We start from the raw sequence: 13,881 nt of genomic DNA on the forward strand, positions 1-13,881 counted from the left end.
GTAAGGTATCCCCCAGTGATGCAGTGCAACTTTCAAACCTGAGATGGTTTTGCATTTTAAAACACGCTATGCAGCTGTTGGCCACGGTGCTTAGGAGTTTGGTTCTCCCATTTTATGGACACAAAATTATACGTATGTGCCACATCACGTCGTGCTGCGGGACTAGAAGCCCCCATTGTGAATTACCTTCTCTTTTCTCTTGCAGAAGTTCCATGGAATTGGACTAAAATAAGATTTTGGGATGTCTCTATTTGGATTAAAATTTGGAAAGAAGAAATTGAAAGGTGAGTGCGATCAATGCCATTGTCATGGGTGACAACCTAAGGAATGTAAATACAGCACAGGTGGGAGCCCTGGAGAGCATGCTTGAGACGATGTCGTACACCTGCAGAGCAGGCGGAGGAAGGCACACTTTCTTTACTCTTCCTGCATTTCGTACTGCCCTGGGGGAGTGCTGCAGACTGTGTGCCAGTGAACAGGGGGACAGCTAAAACAGAACAGGCTGCAGGGTTTGTGCTTTCTCATGGCACATGGCTGGCATGGGGAAGTCGGGTTTTGGTGTCTTTTTGGCAAGGATCTTTTGGGGGAGTGGATGGGTGAGCAGTGCACAGTGCCCTCTCTCAAGCAGTTGGTAAAATATGCTAGAAGCAAGTTAGCGTGAAGGTCTGATGCAGTCTTTTGATGATGAAACCTGTTAACGGCAATGGCCTGGATATTCCCATCAATGAGAGGTAGGAAGAAGAGCAAAGTACAGAGATGCACCCTGAGAGCACCCCAAAAGCTGCTGAGGGGAACACTAACTAACTCTGGAGGAGAAACCAGAGCCTACATAATTTTCTCCCTGTGAGCTCCACGAGGCACCCAAATAAATGGGTGTGGAGATAGGGAGCAGCCATCCTCTGCAGCACGATCCTCACCCGACTTTGCAGCAGAAATCCCTGCAGAGATGGAAGAAGCTCAGCAGGAGGGCTACCAGCATATCCTTGGAGTGGGCCAGCTTCCCACAGACTCTTAGGGTGCATCTTCATCAGGCTTTGCAGCGGAGCCACTGAACGGAGTCTCGTGTTTTACCATTTCACCTCCAGGCCCAGAGTGCGATCTCTGGCCAGGGGTCCAGGTCCGCAGACACTGCGAAGAGGGAAAGCCTCTGGCCTTTCCTTTCCAGGGTGTTCCTCCCTGTATTTGATGCAGGCAGAGATTAGTGCCCTACTCGTATTTTGACATGAAATTGTATTTTCCCAACCTCTCTGAGCTCAGAAGGCAGAATAACTTTTTTCCCAGGGGTTTATTTTTGCAATTGTGCTGCTGTTTCCCGTTCCTGGTGCAGGGCAGACCGTGAGCCTTGGTCTTAAGACGGGGCATCCCTTTGCTGCTCTGATAGTCTCAGGAGAGGAGGTTGTGAGTGCTCCCAGGGAAGGACCTCTGCTAGCCTGAGGTCTCCTTCTCCATCTTGGCTTTGGAGATGATGGAGCACAGGCTTGTCTGTGATCCACCCTCCAGGCAAGCCATCCCCACTCGTACAGCAGTAGTTGTTCTGATTGTCAAAAAGATTATGCTGCTGTGTTAGGAAAATGTTGTGTTTTGCGTGGCCCTGTATCTGGGTTTTAGCAGAGCAGTGCTCAGCTCCCTTCTTCAACCAAGTGTCTAAGAAACTCAGATCTTTCTAGATATAAAGGAAAGTACTTTATAGGGAAAAATAATTTCTTTTCACATTTTATGCACTTTTGATCACCAATTAAAAACCAATGAACTCAAACTGGAGGAAGTTCAGAGAAGGATAAGGGAAGCTGGGGTGATCAGGGAATGAGGAGCTTCCATAACAGGAAGCTAAAAGAGCTTTTCCTCCTCCTTTATTTTTAATTCTTTTGCCTTGCAGCCCAAAAGCTGAAAGGGCTGTGGTTGCTTCTTGCAAACATTTCACTGGAGTAAATAGCAGGGTTGAAGTGCTATTTTCATCCAACAGTTTATAAGCCTTTGTATTTGGAGAAGTCCGTAGGACTGTGCTGCCTGAGAGCAGATGAGATTCTTCGGGGAACATCCCGTGCATTCATGTCAGAGGGACAGTACTGCTCATGGAAAGACCAAATTTCAGTTCCAGAAACAAAGCTGGATGACAGTTAACCTTACTGAAGAGCCATGCTCGTGGTACGACTTTCATGGGAGCGAGTGGATTACCTCAGGCATCAGTTGCTGAAAGAGGGATCGGGATTGCTCTGGTGAGAACCGGTAATATTTTGCAGTTTCTCCCCAGCAAGACATGGCTGTTTCCACATGAGCTGAGATACAGGCAATATTAAGAGCGTTTTTTCAGGATAGGCATGATGAAGACATATCATCTGAAGACAAATGATACGGTCTAAATTTCTTGGAGATGAGTCAGTTTTTTATAGTTTTACGTTCTTCATACAAGGAATCAGTGATGTAACCAAAACTCAGCTTCACAGAGCAGTAATACGTGGTGTCATGTCAGACATACACGAACTGTTGCAGGAAACCAGTTCCTAGATGACCAAACCTTAGTGAAGCTCTTCAAGCCCAAGAGGGGAAGTACATCACTTTTAGATAAGCAGCAGTAGTGTTTCTGTGGAAAAGATGCCTGGTATCTTTTACACTGAGGTTTAACCTACAACAAACACTGACGAAACAGAGAGGAATGGTGAGACTTTCGATTCATGGAGTGTGTGGGAAGAAATAAGGATCAGGCCTTGGCAATAGTTGATAGATGTGGAATATCTCTGATCACTGGCTTGATCCCGTGGCAGCTTAACTCAGCACTGGAGCTTCCTGTCTTGAGGATGGGGATGGTCAAGTACCATCTATGAAATGAACAGAAATAGGGAACAGGGAGAACTTACTTACCTACACAAATAACCTCATCCCAAGGTGTGTGCTTCTAGTCAACGGCAAGAGCAGTTGTTGCTGCAGCTTCAACTCCATAAGCCCAGCCTAGGGGCACTGTAAGAGGAAGAGGAAGGATATAAATTGAGCCAGGGCTTTTGGAAAGCTCCACTGGGTTTTTCTTCTTGCTGCTAGGGACAGCCTGCTCTCCAGGGCAGCTGGTTTTCGAGCAGCCAGGCTTCAGACAGAGCTGGGCAGGGGTGAGCATCTCCCTATAGAGAAAGCAGCCTAAGATTGGCCCTACAGATGTAAAGCTTGGCTGCCCTCTGGGAATCCCATTCAGATCTGATAGGAAATGTCTTACCACAACGGACATTGAGTATGAAAAATATATTTATTTTGACATAATTTCCCATGAGGGAAATAACTGTGAATTGAAAAACTTCTCAAAGTTCGTTTCAGAGCTGTATTTATTTTTATGATTTTTACATCACTTCCTCTCACTGCGTATCGCTGTTATTGACAACATGTGCAATTGTGTCAAGCTGTGGCATTACCAGCATGTCTAGGAGACACTGTTTTCTAGTAAAGGAAATTATAGGTGCCAGCCAGTCACTGTCAGACTAGTTTTTAAAATAAAAACAAAAATAAATTACTATTTCAGCTGCTTTATTTGGCATGCTGATATTGGTCAAAATATTGTGAACTACTATTACAAAAGCCAGCATACAAAGTGATATAAAATTCTAAACCAGATTTGAAAAAATAAAATTTTCAAAATTAAAGTTTTCCAAAATGAAGAAGAGCCAGAATTTGCACTGCCAATATATTTGAAAAATGCATACTTTCATTCTGAAGTGGACTGAAAACAAACATGAAAAGAGATACATGCTTCTTGAGAAATAATCTGTTGCAAGGCATTTCTGAGACGTGATGAGTCCCCACCCCTTGCCCAGAGCCAAGGCAGGTGTGTGAGACATTGTCGGGAGGAGGAAGCAAAGGACAAACCAGAACTGGTATTATTGCAGGAGATGGGGAAAGGGAGAGATGAGGCAGCCTCTGTCCCTTCCCAGTATTTTCTGTTTCAAGGTTATCTAGCACTTCTTCCAGGCCTGTGTCCCAAGAGTGCTGTTTGACCACATGTAGTACATGCTGGACAAATCTGAGGCATTCTTTTGGAGACCCCTTTTCTTGTTTTCTCTCTCCTTACAGTGATCATATCAAAAACTGCTTTTAGAAAAGGGCAGGATCTAATATTGAACTTTATCTTCATATTAAAAATTTACTGGACCTGAGGCAGAGATAATTCCCGTTCACCCTCAGGATTTTTGATTTCAGACCTTACATTTGATGTATGAAAATGGAGATATGTCAGTACATCTCCCAAGTGGGCCCTCTGTTAGTGATGCTGAAAAAAAAATTCATTTTGTATTAATACCTGCTCCAGGGACATATGAAATATTTTACCTGTGTTGGCAAATTCCAGTTGCCATGTAGCGTTTGTTTAGTGCTAGCAGGAGGCTGAGCTCAGTACCAGCCACAAAAGACACAATCCAAGGCCACAAAAGTGTATTTCTTCCATTTCATTTATTCAGGAGGAAGGAGTTTCTTGTTCTTTCGGGGCAAAAAGACGTGATAAAGAAGATCTTTATTTAATAATGGAGGAACAGGCAGGAGGGAATAGGGCTAAACCCATTTATGGTAGTGTATCTGAATGATCTTGCCGCAGGTTTTTTTTTAAATTAAATCCCTCACACTCAGTACAAGCTAGTCCATTTCAGAGATGAAAATGCATGTGATTGCCAGCATAAATCCTCTCCAGCTGCAGCAGCCAGAGAGGCTCTGTGAAGGAAGGGGCATCTACATGTCGAAAATGTGCAGTTTTGTAACATGGAGCCCTGGAGAGCCCCTCCTTTGAGTCAATACTAAAAAACCACGTTTGTTTACCAGGCAGCTGGGCATGTTCCTGCTCCGAGCAGGGCTTGGCTGTGACCTTCCCCTTCCCCGTTTCCATCCCACCAGGTTCTCACCGCTCCTCCTGCCCCAGCCATGCTTGCTGCACCCTGCCAGGCTCTGGCTGTGGTTCAGGGCAGGGATGGGCTTCGGTTTCGTGCCGCAGAGCAGCTGGTGTGCCGGCACCAGGCAGGTTACAGCACTAGGCTGATACTCGGGTATCGAGGGTTCGGCTTTTGTCTGTGTCCCAGACTGGCTGTGAAAGGTAGATATTTAACCAGTGTGAGCCTCAGACCTGTCATATGTCTCTTCCCTTCACTCACGTATCCTCCGATCCATATTAAATGTTGACTTTGTTGGGTAAAGACCCCTGGCTTTGGTTTTGGGTAGAGTTCACTCGGTGCGGCTCTGATCCCAGCAAGGCACTGCTGTATTGTGAATGTGAAATCCTATGATATCACCACTATAAAATATAATCCTGTTCTCTTTAACCCAGCAGTAGGGTCTCTGCCCCAGTACAGTGCCTGCAAATCGAGAAACTTGTTGCATTGTTCCTTCATCTCTCATGGTTGGAAAAAGGAGCATTTATTGCTTTAAGGTGAAAGGAGATTTTGGCTAATAGCTTGTATAATAACCTCCCTAGGAGCAGTGATTTTAGTTGCCTAATACAGTGTACAATGACTTGCCCTCTCCCATGGAGCTACCTTTCAACGGACACTGAAATCCTCTTTTTTGGGTGGGAGGATAGAGGTACCAACGCACCATGACAGATTTCAGTTACTTGTGCACACAGAGTAACAGTCCAGCAAAGACCAGAAATCAGGGCTAGGATTTCTCTGCCTGTGAAGAGATATGTGATCTCCTGTGTGCTGGATGCGAGGTGGCACTTGTGCCAATGCTGAGAGGTGATACCAAAAGCTGGGTCACACAGTGATGATGAGGTGCCCAAAATCAGGGTCCACAAAAGTGGAGGGGAAGGTGGAACAGAAGGGAAGGAGGCACATTGTGAGATTTGAAGCAAAGAGTGTGCTGCGAGTGGTGGAGCTCTTCTGAGACTGCTTATAGCCTGTTGCGGGGGAGACCTGAACCACTGCTGCCTGAAGGACAGGCTCAGGAAGGTCAGATGTGTGGCCTTGGGAGAAGAATAACCGTGTTACAGCTTTCACAACTTGATATTCACAGAATCACAGAATCACTAAGGTTGGAAAAGACCTGTAAGATCATCAAGTCCAACCATCAACCCAACACCACCATGCCCATTAAACCATGTCCCACGATGTCACATCCACACATTCCTTGAACACCTCCAGTGATGGTGACTCCATCTTTTCCCTGGGCAGCTTATTCCAGTGTTTCACCGCTCTCTCAGTAAAGAAATTCTTCCTAATATCCAGTCTGAACCTCCCCTGGCGCAATTTGAGGCCATTTCCTCTTGTCCTGTGGCTAGTCACTTGGGAGAGGAGACAAACACCCACCTCTCTGCAACCCCCTTTCAGGTAATTGTAGGTAATTGGTAAGGTTAATAGCTTTGCTAAGAGCCACTCTGCAAGGGAAGCTGGGGAGATAAGCCCGGCTCCTGGATGTCACTCTTTCTAGCTGGTCCAGGGCAGCATTCATGCTCTTGAGGTCACTTGTTTGAAGGGTGGAGTAGAGATCATTATTTTTACAGAGTTTATGTTGTCTCTGTTCTGTTGTCAGGCTTAGTTACGCCGGCACTCCCCTAATTGGGCTGTGTTCGTTTCATGCATGAGGTATCAGGCCCTAGTTTGTATATGAGTTGGCAAAACCAGGCAGATCTTAACCTCCTGTTTCTCGGAGCCACAAGACCTAATATCTACAAAACTTTTCCAACAGCCAGTTGAAAGCATTGCTCTTGGCACATGGTCCTTAGCATAAACCAGAAACAAATTTCCAGGCTGTCTGACCAGATCTTGAATCTAACCTTTTGCAGGACTTTTCCATGCGGCAGTCCTAAATAGAGAAGGCTGGTGGGCTGGCCAGTTACATTTATAGCTGATTTTTGGAATGGGTTTAATTTTATTAAATACAGATGTTATTCTGTGGTTTAGCTCCTAAATTTGTCTGCCTGAGAAAACAGCCACTTTCCCAGTGACTTGGTCTCAGTGGTTAGACCAAGAACTGGGCACTAAGCCATATTTATGTACACTGAGTTTCCACTGATGAATAATTTAAAATAGTTTTCAGTGGCAGTGAAATTATAACTTGGAGCACAAATCCCATTCCTTTTTTCCAGTGATTTGTGACTGCAGTTTGCAGAAGCAGAAAGTTTGAGTTGCTTAGAGATATAAAAAAGTTTCGAGAAATGAAAACCTTCTCATCTGATAGCCCTTCAGGTTTCCCCTCCCTTTTTCCTCAATGCTTTCAGAATCAACAGGGCATGATAAGACATGCGTGCTTGGATCTACAGCCAAAATACTTCCAGGCGAAGCTGGTGTAATGCTTGACTTTCCCTAGCTTTTTGTTTATTGTGATCATCCAAGAGGCTTCATTTCTGTCCAAACAGTTCCAGAAACAAGTAAGAGTTGTCTGGTCTATGGTAGTTGAGAACTGCTGGTTTAGGAGGCACAGCAGTAGGACCTCATGGTCCTCTGTTGGTAGAAATAAAACCACTAAGGCAGCGTTGCCCTGTGCATGTGGTCAGTGGTGGTTCTCCTTTGGTGTAGCCAGAGGACAGAAAGTTCTGTTTGCTGTTGTTGTTGGGTGAGGCAGCCTTTGCAATTCATTGTGGTTGTTCTTGCTTTAGCCAAAGGTACTGGCTGTTATCCAGTAAGGAAAATTAAAATCTTGCCACTGGAGATTAACCTCATATTTTGGCCTTTAGGGTCACCGCTTCTGGGAGGGATGGATGGCTACAGCAGGGCAGAGACTTTCCATTCAGTTTTGAAGCAGGTTCATAGCTATCTGGGGCCTTCAGAAACAGCTTGTCCTAGAAAACCTGCCCTTAGGTACCATATGATCAGGCACAGGAGGGCAATGCCTCGAGTGAGTTTCATCTGCTGTTCTGTTTCACGTCTCACTGCTTTATGTTTCTGTGCCATCACCAAGGTGTTTGCAGCTATTTGTGTGTCTCACATAAAAGCCATTCCTCTTGGAGAATGCATCTCTCACCATGATGAGAAGCCAGGCTCCTTTCCTCGCTGGAGCAGATACCCGCGTGGTTTCTTTCCAGGAGCGTTTGAGATCCTTGAATTCAAATGCATGTGTCAAGCACCTCTCCCCTGGCTGCACAGACCCTGGGAGCAGGCTGAGGAAGGGGGATGGCTCCTCGCTCCCCCAGGGAGCCCTGGGAAGAGCAAAGGCTCTCGCGGCACAGGACGTCCAGCTGCTGCCAGCAGCACTTGGATTTCTGTTTCTGTGTGCAGTCCCCTCGAGGGCTGCCTTGCCTAGAAAAAAAAGAAGGTCACTGGGGACTTCAGAGCCTCTCAGAAGCTGCTGTGTGCCCTGTGCCTCACGTGCTGGCAAAGGAATAGATACCCCAAGGGCTCCAGCCCAGATCAGCGGTTCTGGATGTCTTCGTGCCTCTCCATCCATGGCACATTTCCGTAGCTCCTTCTGGCAAGGCAGCGGGGCAGACCTGCTGGCTGTGAGCAGCAAGGACAATCTTGTCCCCTGTGGGTGTTCAGCCTTTCGTTTCAGGGTCGCTGCAGGTCTTCGGCTTGCTTGTGCTGCTCCACGTAAGCACATGGTGCATGCAAACAGCTCTGCCCCTGCCCGCCGGTTCCCCTTCCCAGGGCCAGCACGGGCCCTGCGAGCATGCCTCTGTAGCCCAGTAGGTTTTCAAGCTTTGTCATCTATCCCTATCTACATTAAAGCCCTTTATCTTTTCTGTGGCATTTATTCCAGGACTAGACTTGGAGCCCCTGGGGAGGGGGTAAGAGTAGCACTTACTGTATGGGAGGAAATGTGCGAGTGTTGGGAAGTTCTGGTTTTAACAAATAGCTTTATCTTTCGTCTGCTTTGATAATACTGGCTGCTCTCAGGAGAATTCCTGAAGGGCACATAACACAATAGTTGAAGCCCTGAAAGCCTGGACCTCTTCAGCTCTGCGTCTGTTTTCCTCTGGGACACCAGACAAATTACTCCGATCTCTCTGTACATTGTTCTCCCCGTTGTGAAAGATGAGAAAACTGTGTCTGAGGAAGGATTAAGCATTTTGAGGGTCTTGAATGAAGCCTCTGTGGTTGGTCTGAATCACCCAGTCGGGGCAGATGGGAGCTGATTCGAAAATGCCTGACGCAGCTAGATGTGCTTGAAGAAAGGGAAAAGCACGTTTACCTGCTAACATCGCTTTACGTTAGTAATTAGAGGGCTTGATGAAAACAGCCCACAGAGAGAGACAAAAAAAAAATGGTGACCTGAAAAAGGGCTTAAAAATTAGGGATGCCGTGTTATTTATAGGGTTATTGCAGGGAAAGGAGGAAGGATAGCAGTTCAATGCACTGAGTAGCTTAGACACTTGCTAATGCAAGAGTGAATAAACAGGAAGAACTAGATGTCTTAACACATTTAATAGGTGTAATAGACACGTGCCGGGATAAGTCATGAGGCTGGAATATTAATAGAAAAGAATAAAGCTTATTTTGGAAGGGTAACAGAGGTTTTCCTTGTATGTCCATGTGCTCCGAGATCCAGCGAGAAGAAAGAGATGAACAAATCGCAGATCTCTGAGTAATGCTACAAGGGTAAAGAACACAGGCATAGCAAAACAAGAAGGGCAGTCTTTTGTGAAAAAAAAACAACATACAGTTTTCTGAGAGACAGGGCATGGTGGTAAATAAAGAATTCTAGCTATGCAGAGGCAGAGTTGGAGAGGAGTGTAGGGGAATACGACCTGTTCAGCTGGCACAGCGTTTTGGTGCAGAGGTGGGTAATATTTTGGAGCTAGAGAAGAGGCTGTTCCAGAGCTGATTCCCTCCAAAAGGGAGGAGCTGGCTGGTCCTGTGAAAGCAGGAGGGAGTGTAAACAGGAATGATTAAGAAATGACAGTATGATACTTATCCCAAGTGATAATAGCCAAGTGTCTAAAATGGACTTCAAGAAGGAAATCTTCAGTAAATATGAAGAACTAGTGACAGAGATCTCATGGCAAGGAAATCTGTAGTGGAGGGAGAATTAAGCAGAGCTGTCATTTCCTTAAGTAATTGATATTAAGGGCACAGGTATAAATTATCATCTTTCAGGCTCAGAAGGGTGGGTGAAATGGCGAAACCACGAGCTCCTCATTCACTTCAGGCAGAGGAAGGATGCCTCTAGAAGATGCAAAGCAGCTTGTTTTACCCAGCACAAACTGTGTGGCAAAGGCTCAAAGCAAGAAAAAGATATTGAGGACATAAACGGCCATAAAAGTTGTTCCGTAAGAGTTGGGACATCTCAGATTCTGTAACCCTTCTAGTAAGAGGGAGATCAAAGACGGTTTATGTCTGCTACTCAGTGAAAAAAGCCTAGCAAATAATGCTAAGAAATCTGGTTTTGGGGTTTTTTTTCTTTAGACATCTAACATAATAGTTGACAGAAACAGAGGAGAAGGGGGTAGGTTTTGGGCCGGAAGAGAGGGTGAATGGGTTGGCTGGGTAACGTGGACCATGGCTTGCAGCAATGCTGCCTTTGAGAGTTTCTGGTGCACAGATAGGCAAAGTTTAGAAGCTTGGGAAAAGAGCAAACATAGCATCTGTCTTGAAACAGGGGAAAAGAAAAGCTGAGCAATTATCGATATAATGGCTTCACTTCTTGAGTAATGGTTCGAAGAACCCAACAAACCACTTCAAAGTAACTCAAAGTGTGTGTGTGTGTGTGGAAGAGATGATTAACAGTCAGCAGTCCTGAAAAACTGCATCAAACCAAAATGAATTCTGTTTTATTGGTAGCCAGAGGGCTAGTGAAAAAGCCTTAGATAGCTGTCATGTATCTTGACCGTCACTTATGGCATTTTTACAAGTAAACTGGAGATATGTGCTCGACATAAAATCACCATACAGTGAGTGCCAGACTTTTCAGAAAAAAACCACACTGACAATCGTTATCAATGATTGATTATGAAACTTGAGAGATTCATCAGGGATGTATCCTGAGTCTGGTATTCAATATTTTCTTCTACATCTTGGCTGGCAGAATAAAGAACACACTTAGTAAATCTGCAAATGGCACCACGCTGGCAGGAGCTACCAGCTCACTGAAAGATAGAATTAGAATTGACTAGTTGGAGAAATAGTCTGAAAAAAATTGGATGCAGTTCAGCAAGGACAAATGAAAGATTTGCATTGCCTGATGAGGCATCGGCTGTGCCAGAAAGGATCTGCCAAAATGGATCATATTCTGGAACACCATCAGCTGCGTGCTGGTGGTGCATAAGGATATTATTTTAAATTACTTCTAGGTGAACTCCCATGTTAAATATGCATTGTCTACAAGATAGGTGGAGTGTCCCTTGTGTTCCGGTCAGCTTTGGTAAGGCCTCAGCTGCAAACTATGTCCCATTTTGGCCACTGTGCGTCTGGAATGAGGTGAACTAGTTGGGAGGCCCACTGGAGAGCAGCAAGAGTGATGCTACTTCTGACAGACTGACCCATAAGAAGTGAATGGAGAAACTGGAGTTGCTTACCCTTGGAAAGAGAGGACTACAGTAAGGCATAACAGCCTTCAATACATGATTAACTCATCTGTGCTCTGTGTCCTTGGCAAGTAGAACAAGGAACTGAGGGGGAGCAGAAGAGCACCGTTGACCATCCCAGGAGAAGATATAATTTGTTTAAATTGAAGTAATGAGTTTTATGTCACATAGTGGTGAAAAAATTCCCCCAGGGGAAGGACACTGCAGTCCTGGAATAGGCAGTCTGAAGAACAGCCATCACTGGAGCTTTCTAGGACATTTATTGGGAGTGACAGGTACAACCCTGTCTTGAGGTAGAGGGTAGATATGATGACCTTTTGAAATCTCTTCCAGTAGTTTTTGATTTCATGATAGCTATGATGGTGTTATCTCACCTGTGGGATGATGCTAGGAGATGCACTTGTACTGGAGGAAGGACACTAGCAGTAGGCTGATGGCAACAGCCCCAGAGACTTCAGGGGAAGAGATGGAGCAGGGCAGGAATAGTGAGCACCACTAGTTAAGTGGTAGTTCTTACCCAGGAGGACGTGAACAACCTGTAAAACCAGTGCTGGCATTGCAGTAGGTTGTGGGTAGAGGAGACTTGGAGTATGGGCTTAGAATGCTGTGGTACCAGTCCACAGTGGTGGTCTATCAGTGTCAGCAGCCTCTTCAATTCCCTGACATGGAGCGGTTAGCCCAGAGCACAGATTCCTGTTGACATTGCCTTTTAGCAGCTCTGCTTGCATTTTCTGATGCTTTATTCATATCTGTATTGACTCTGCTTACCTTCAAGCACGTCTGATGTATTTCCTCTTCTTTACAGAGGAGGAGAGACAACTTCAAGCAAACAACCGGGATTTTAATCTGCAGTTTGAATATGCTGTAAGTAACCAGCATATGTTGTTTCATGCAGATGTAGTCACAGATGTAGCTGCATCTACTTCATATCTTGAATGTTGTTTCGAGGGGGTGACGAGACTGCACACTAGTTGTGACTCTGCAAACAAGGCAAAAGTGCTAGATGAACCATCAGAGATGGTTCATTGCTGAGTCAACCATAGGGAGCTCTGCCTTTGGAGTCAACTCTGGGAATGGGCAGCTGAAGGAGATCTAATGCGGGAAAAGCATTAACACAGTGACTTTACACACTTACAGAAAATTATCTGTGAGTCAAAGTGTTTGCAGGATCAAGCTCCAAGGCCTTTCAGTTTCAATAAAGGAACCTGGGGGGAGTTTTCTGTTAGAAACGTGACTCCATTTAAAGTAAAACACGAAAGGAAATGTGTCAGTTCCTCAGCTCTTGCAGTGAAATCCTCTCTGGCAGGAAGGTTTTGAATCTGGCCTTCTTGGCTTCCTGCCAGCTTTATTTCCAGCTCCTTAACAGCCCACTTAGATTCACGTTGTGCCGTGAGATCTGTGACTCCAAGGAACATCATGACACGGGCTGGCTGTGACCCAGGTCTGCCAGGCTATCGTGCCAGGCAGCCTCTTTGGCAACTTGACTTCCAAAGCATTTGCTGACACTGCGTGCAGAGGAGGGCTAGCTCAGTTGCTAGACCTGTACTGCCTGGCTGCAGGGTCATCTCCTCCTTGAGGTCATCCTGAAGCTGCATTCTTTCAAAGCATTTGCAGCTGCCAACTGATATTGAAATGAATTTTGTGAATTTTTGTCCTCTGCATATCTGAATTCCAGTGGTGAAATTCATCCACTCAGGAGCTCCTTTGAATCATGTTTTGGTTTAGGAACATCACAAGTATTTTCTTGGTGAGAACTGGAAAAAATCAACATTTCAGAACACTGTAATTTCTCGTGAGATAGAAAGTCAGACTTTCCAACAGCTTTGACTAAAGATCTTAATGTAGCTAATCTGTTGGCAACATGAACTGGGTGGTTTTCAGTGGCTTTCATCCATGAGCTACCCAACACAGGGTAGAGAATTCCTAGGTATAGAGCTGCTGCATGTGTCCTGAATATGAAATGCATTGTAGTTAATATACGTGAAGGACTATGCAGCATGAATGCCTTATCAAGCCTGGTGATTTGAGATTCAGAAAGCACATTTGATTTGCACAGAACCTGCCAGTAGAGTACTGGGGTGGGTATTGCCACGACGTACAGATTTGTGATCTTTCATTGAACGTTTGCAATGTAGACTATGCACAGCAGTGGGGCAGGGAAGCAGGAGAGAGATGTACAATGCTGTCAGGGTAGAGGAAACAAGCAACTCTTCTGGTTCTGAGCCTATTTCTGTGAAAAGCCATTCATAAGGCTGACTTTGCATGTCATTGCTTCCTAGCTGATTGCTTACATGCCCAAAGATTTGTGAATAACCAAAATTCAGAGGAGCTCTGGAGGGTTTCCATGAAAGTCTATTGATTAGGTGTGAAAGTGAAGGCAGCCAAAAAGCCATCTCAATATAATCTGTTAAAACTGGGCAGTGAGTTTCAGTAATCCTACCCCTCATTTTAGTCAGCTGTGG

The 13,881-nt window shown here is 45.3% G+C and overlaps 1 protein-coding gene across 1 annotated transcript in view; it reads left to right on the plus strand.

Moving 5' to 3' along the window:
- The first annotated feature begins 229 nt into the window (after positions 1-229).
- Positions 230-13,881, plus strand: part of LOC104255753 (phospholipid-transporting ATPase FetA) — a 67,716-nt gene continuing 54,064 nt past the window's right edge. Inside the window, 2 exon segments of the mRNA XM_059833728.1 lie at positions 230-284; positions 12,225-12,283. Of these exon segments, the coding sequence (XP_059689711.1) occupies positions 242-284; positions 12,225-12,283 (102 nt within the window). The 5' untranslated portion in view covers positions 230-241.

The sequence above is a fragment of the Gavia stellata genome, chromosome Z (assembly GCF_030936135.1).
Source record: "Gavia stellata isolate bGavSte3 chromosome Z, bGavSte3.hap2, whole genome shotgun sequence".
NCBI lineage: Eukaryota > Metazoa > Chordata > Aves > Gaviiformes > Gaviidae > Gavia > Gavia stellata.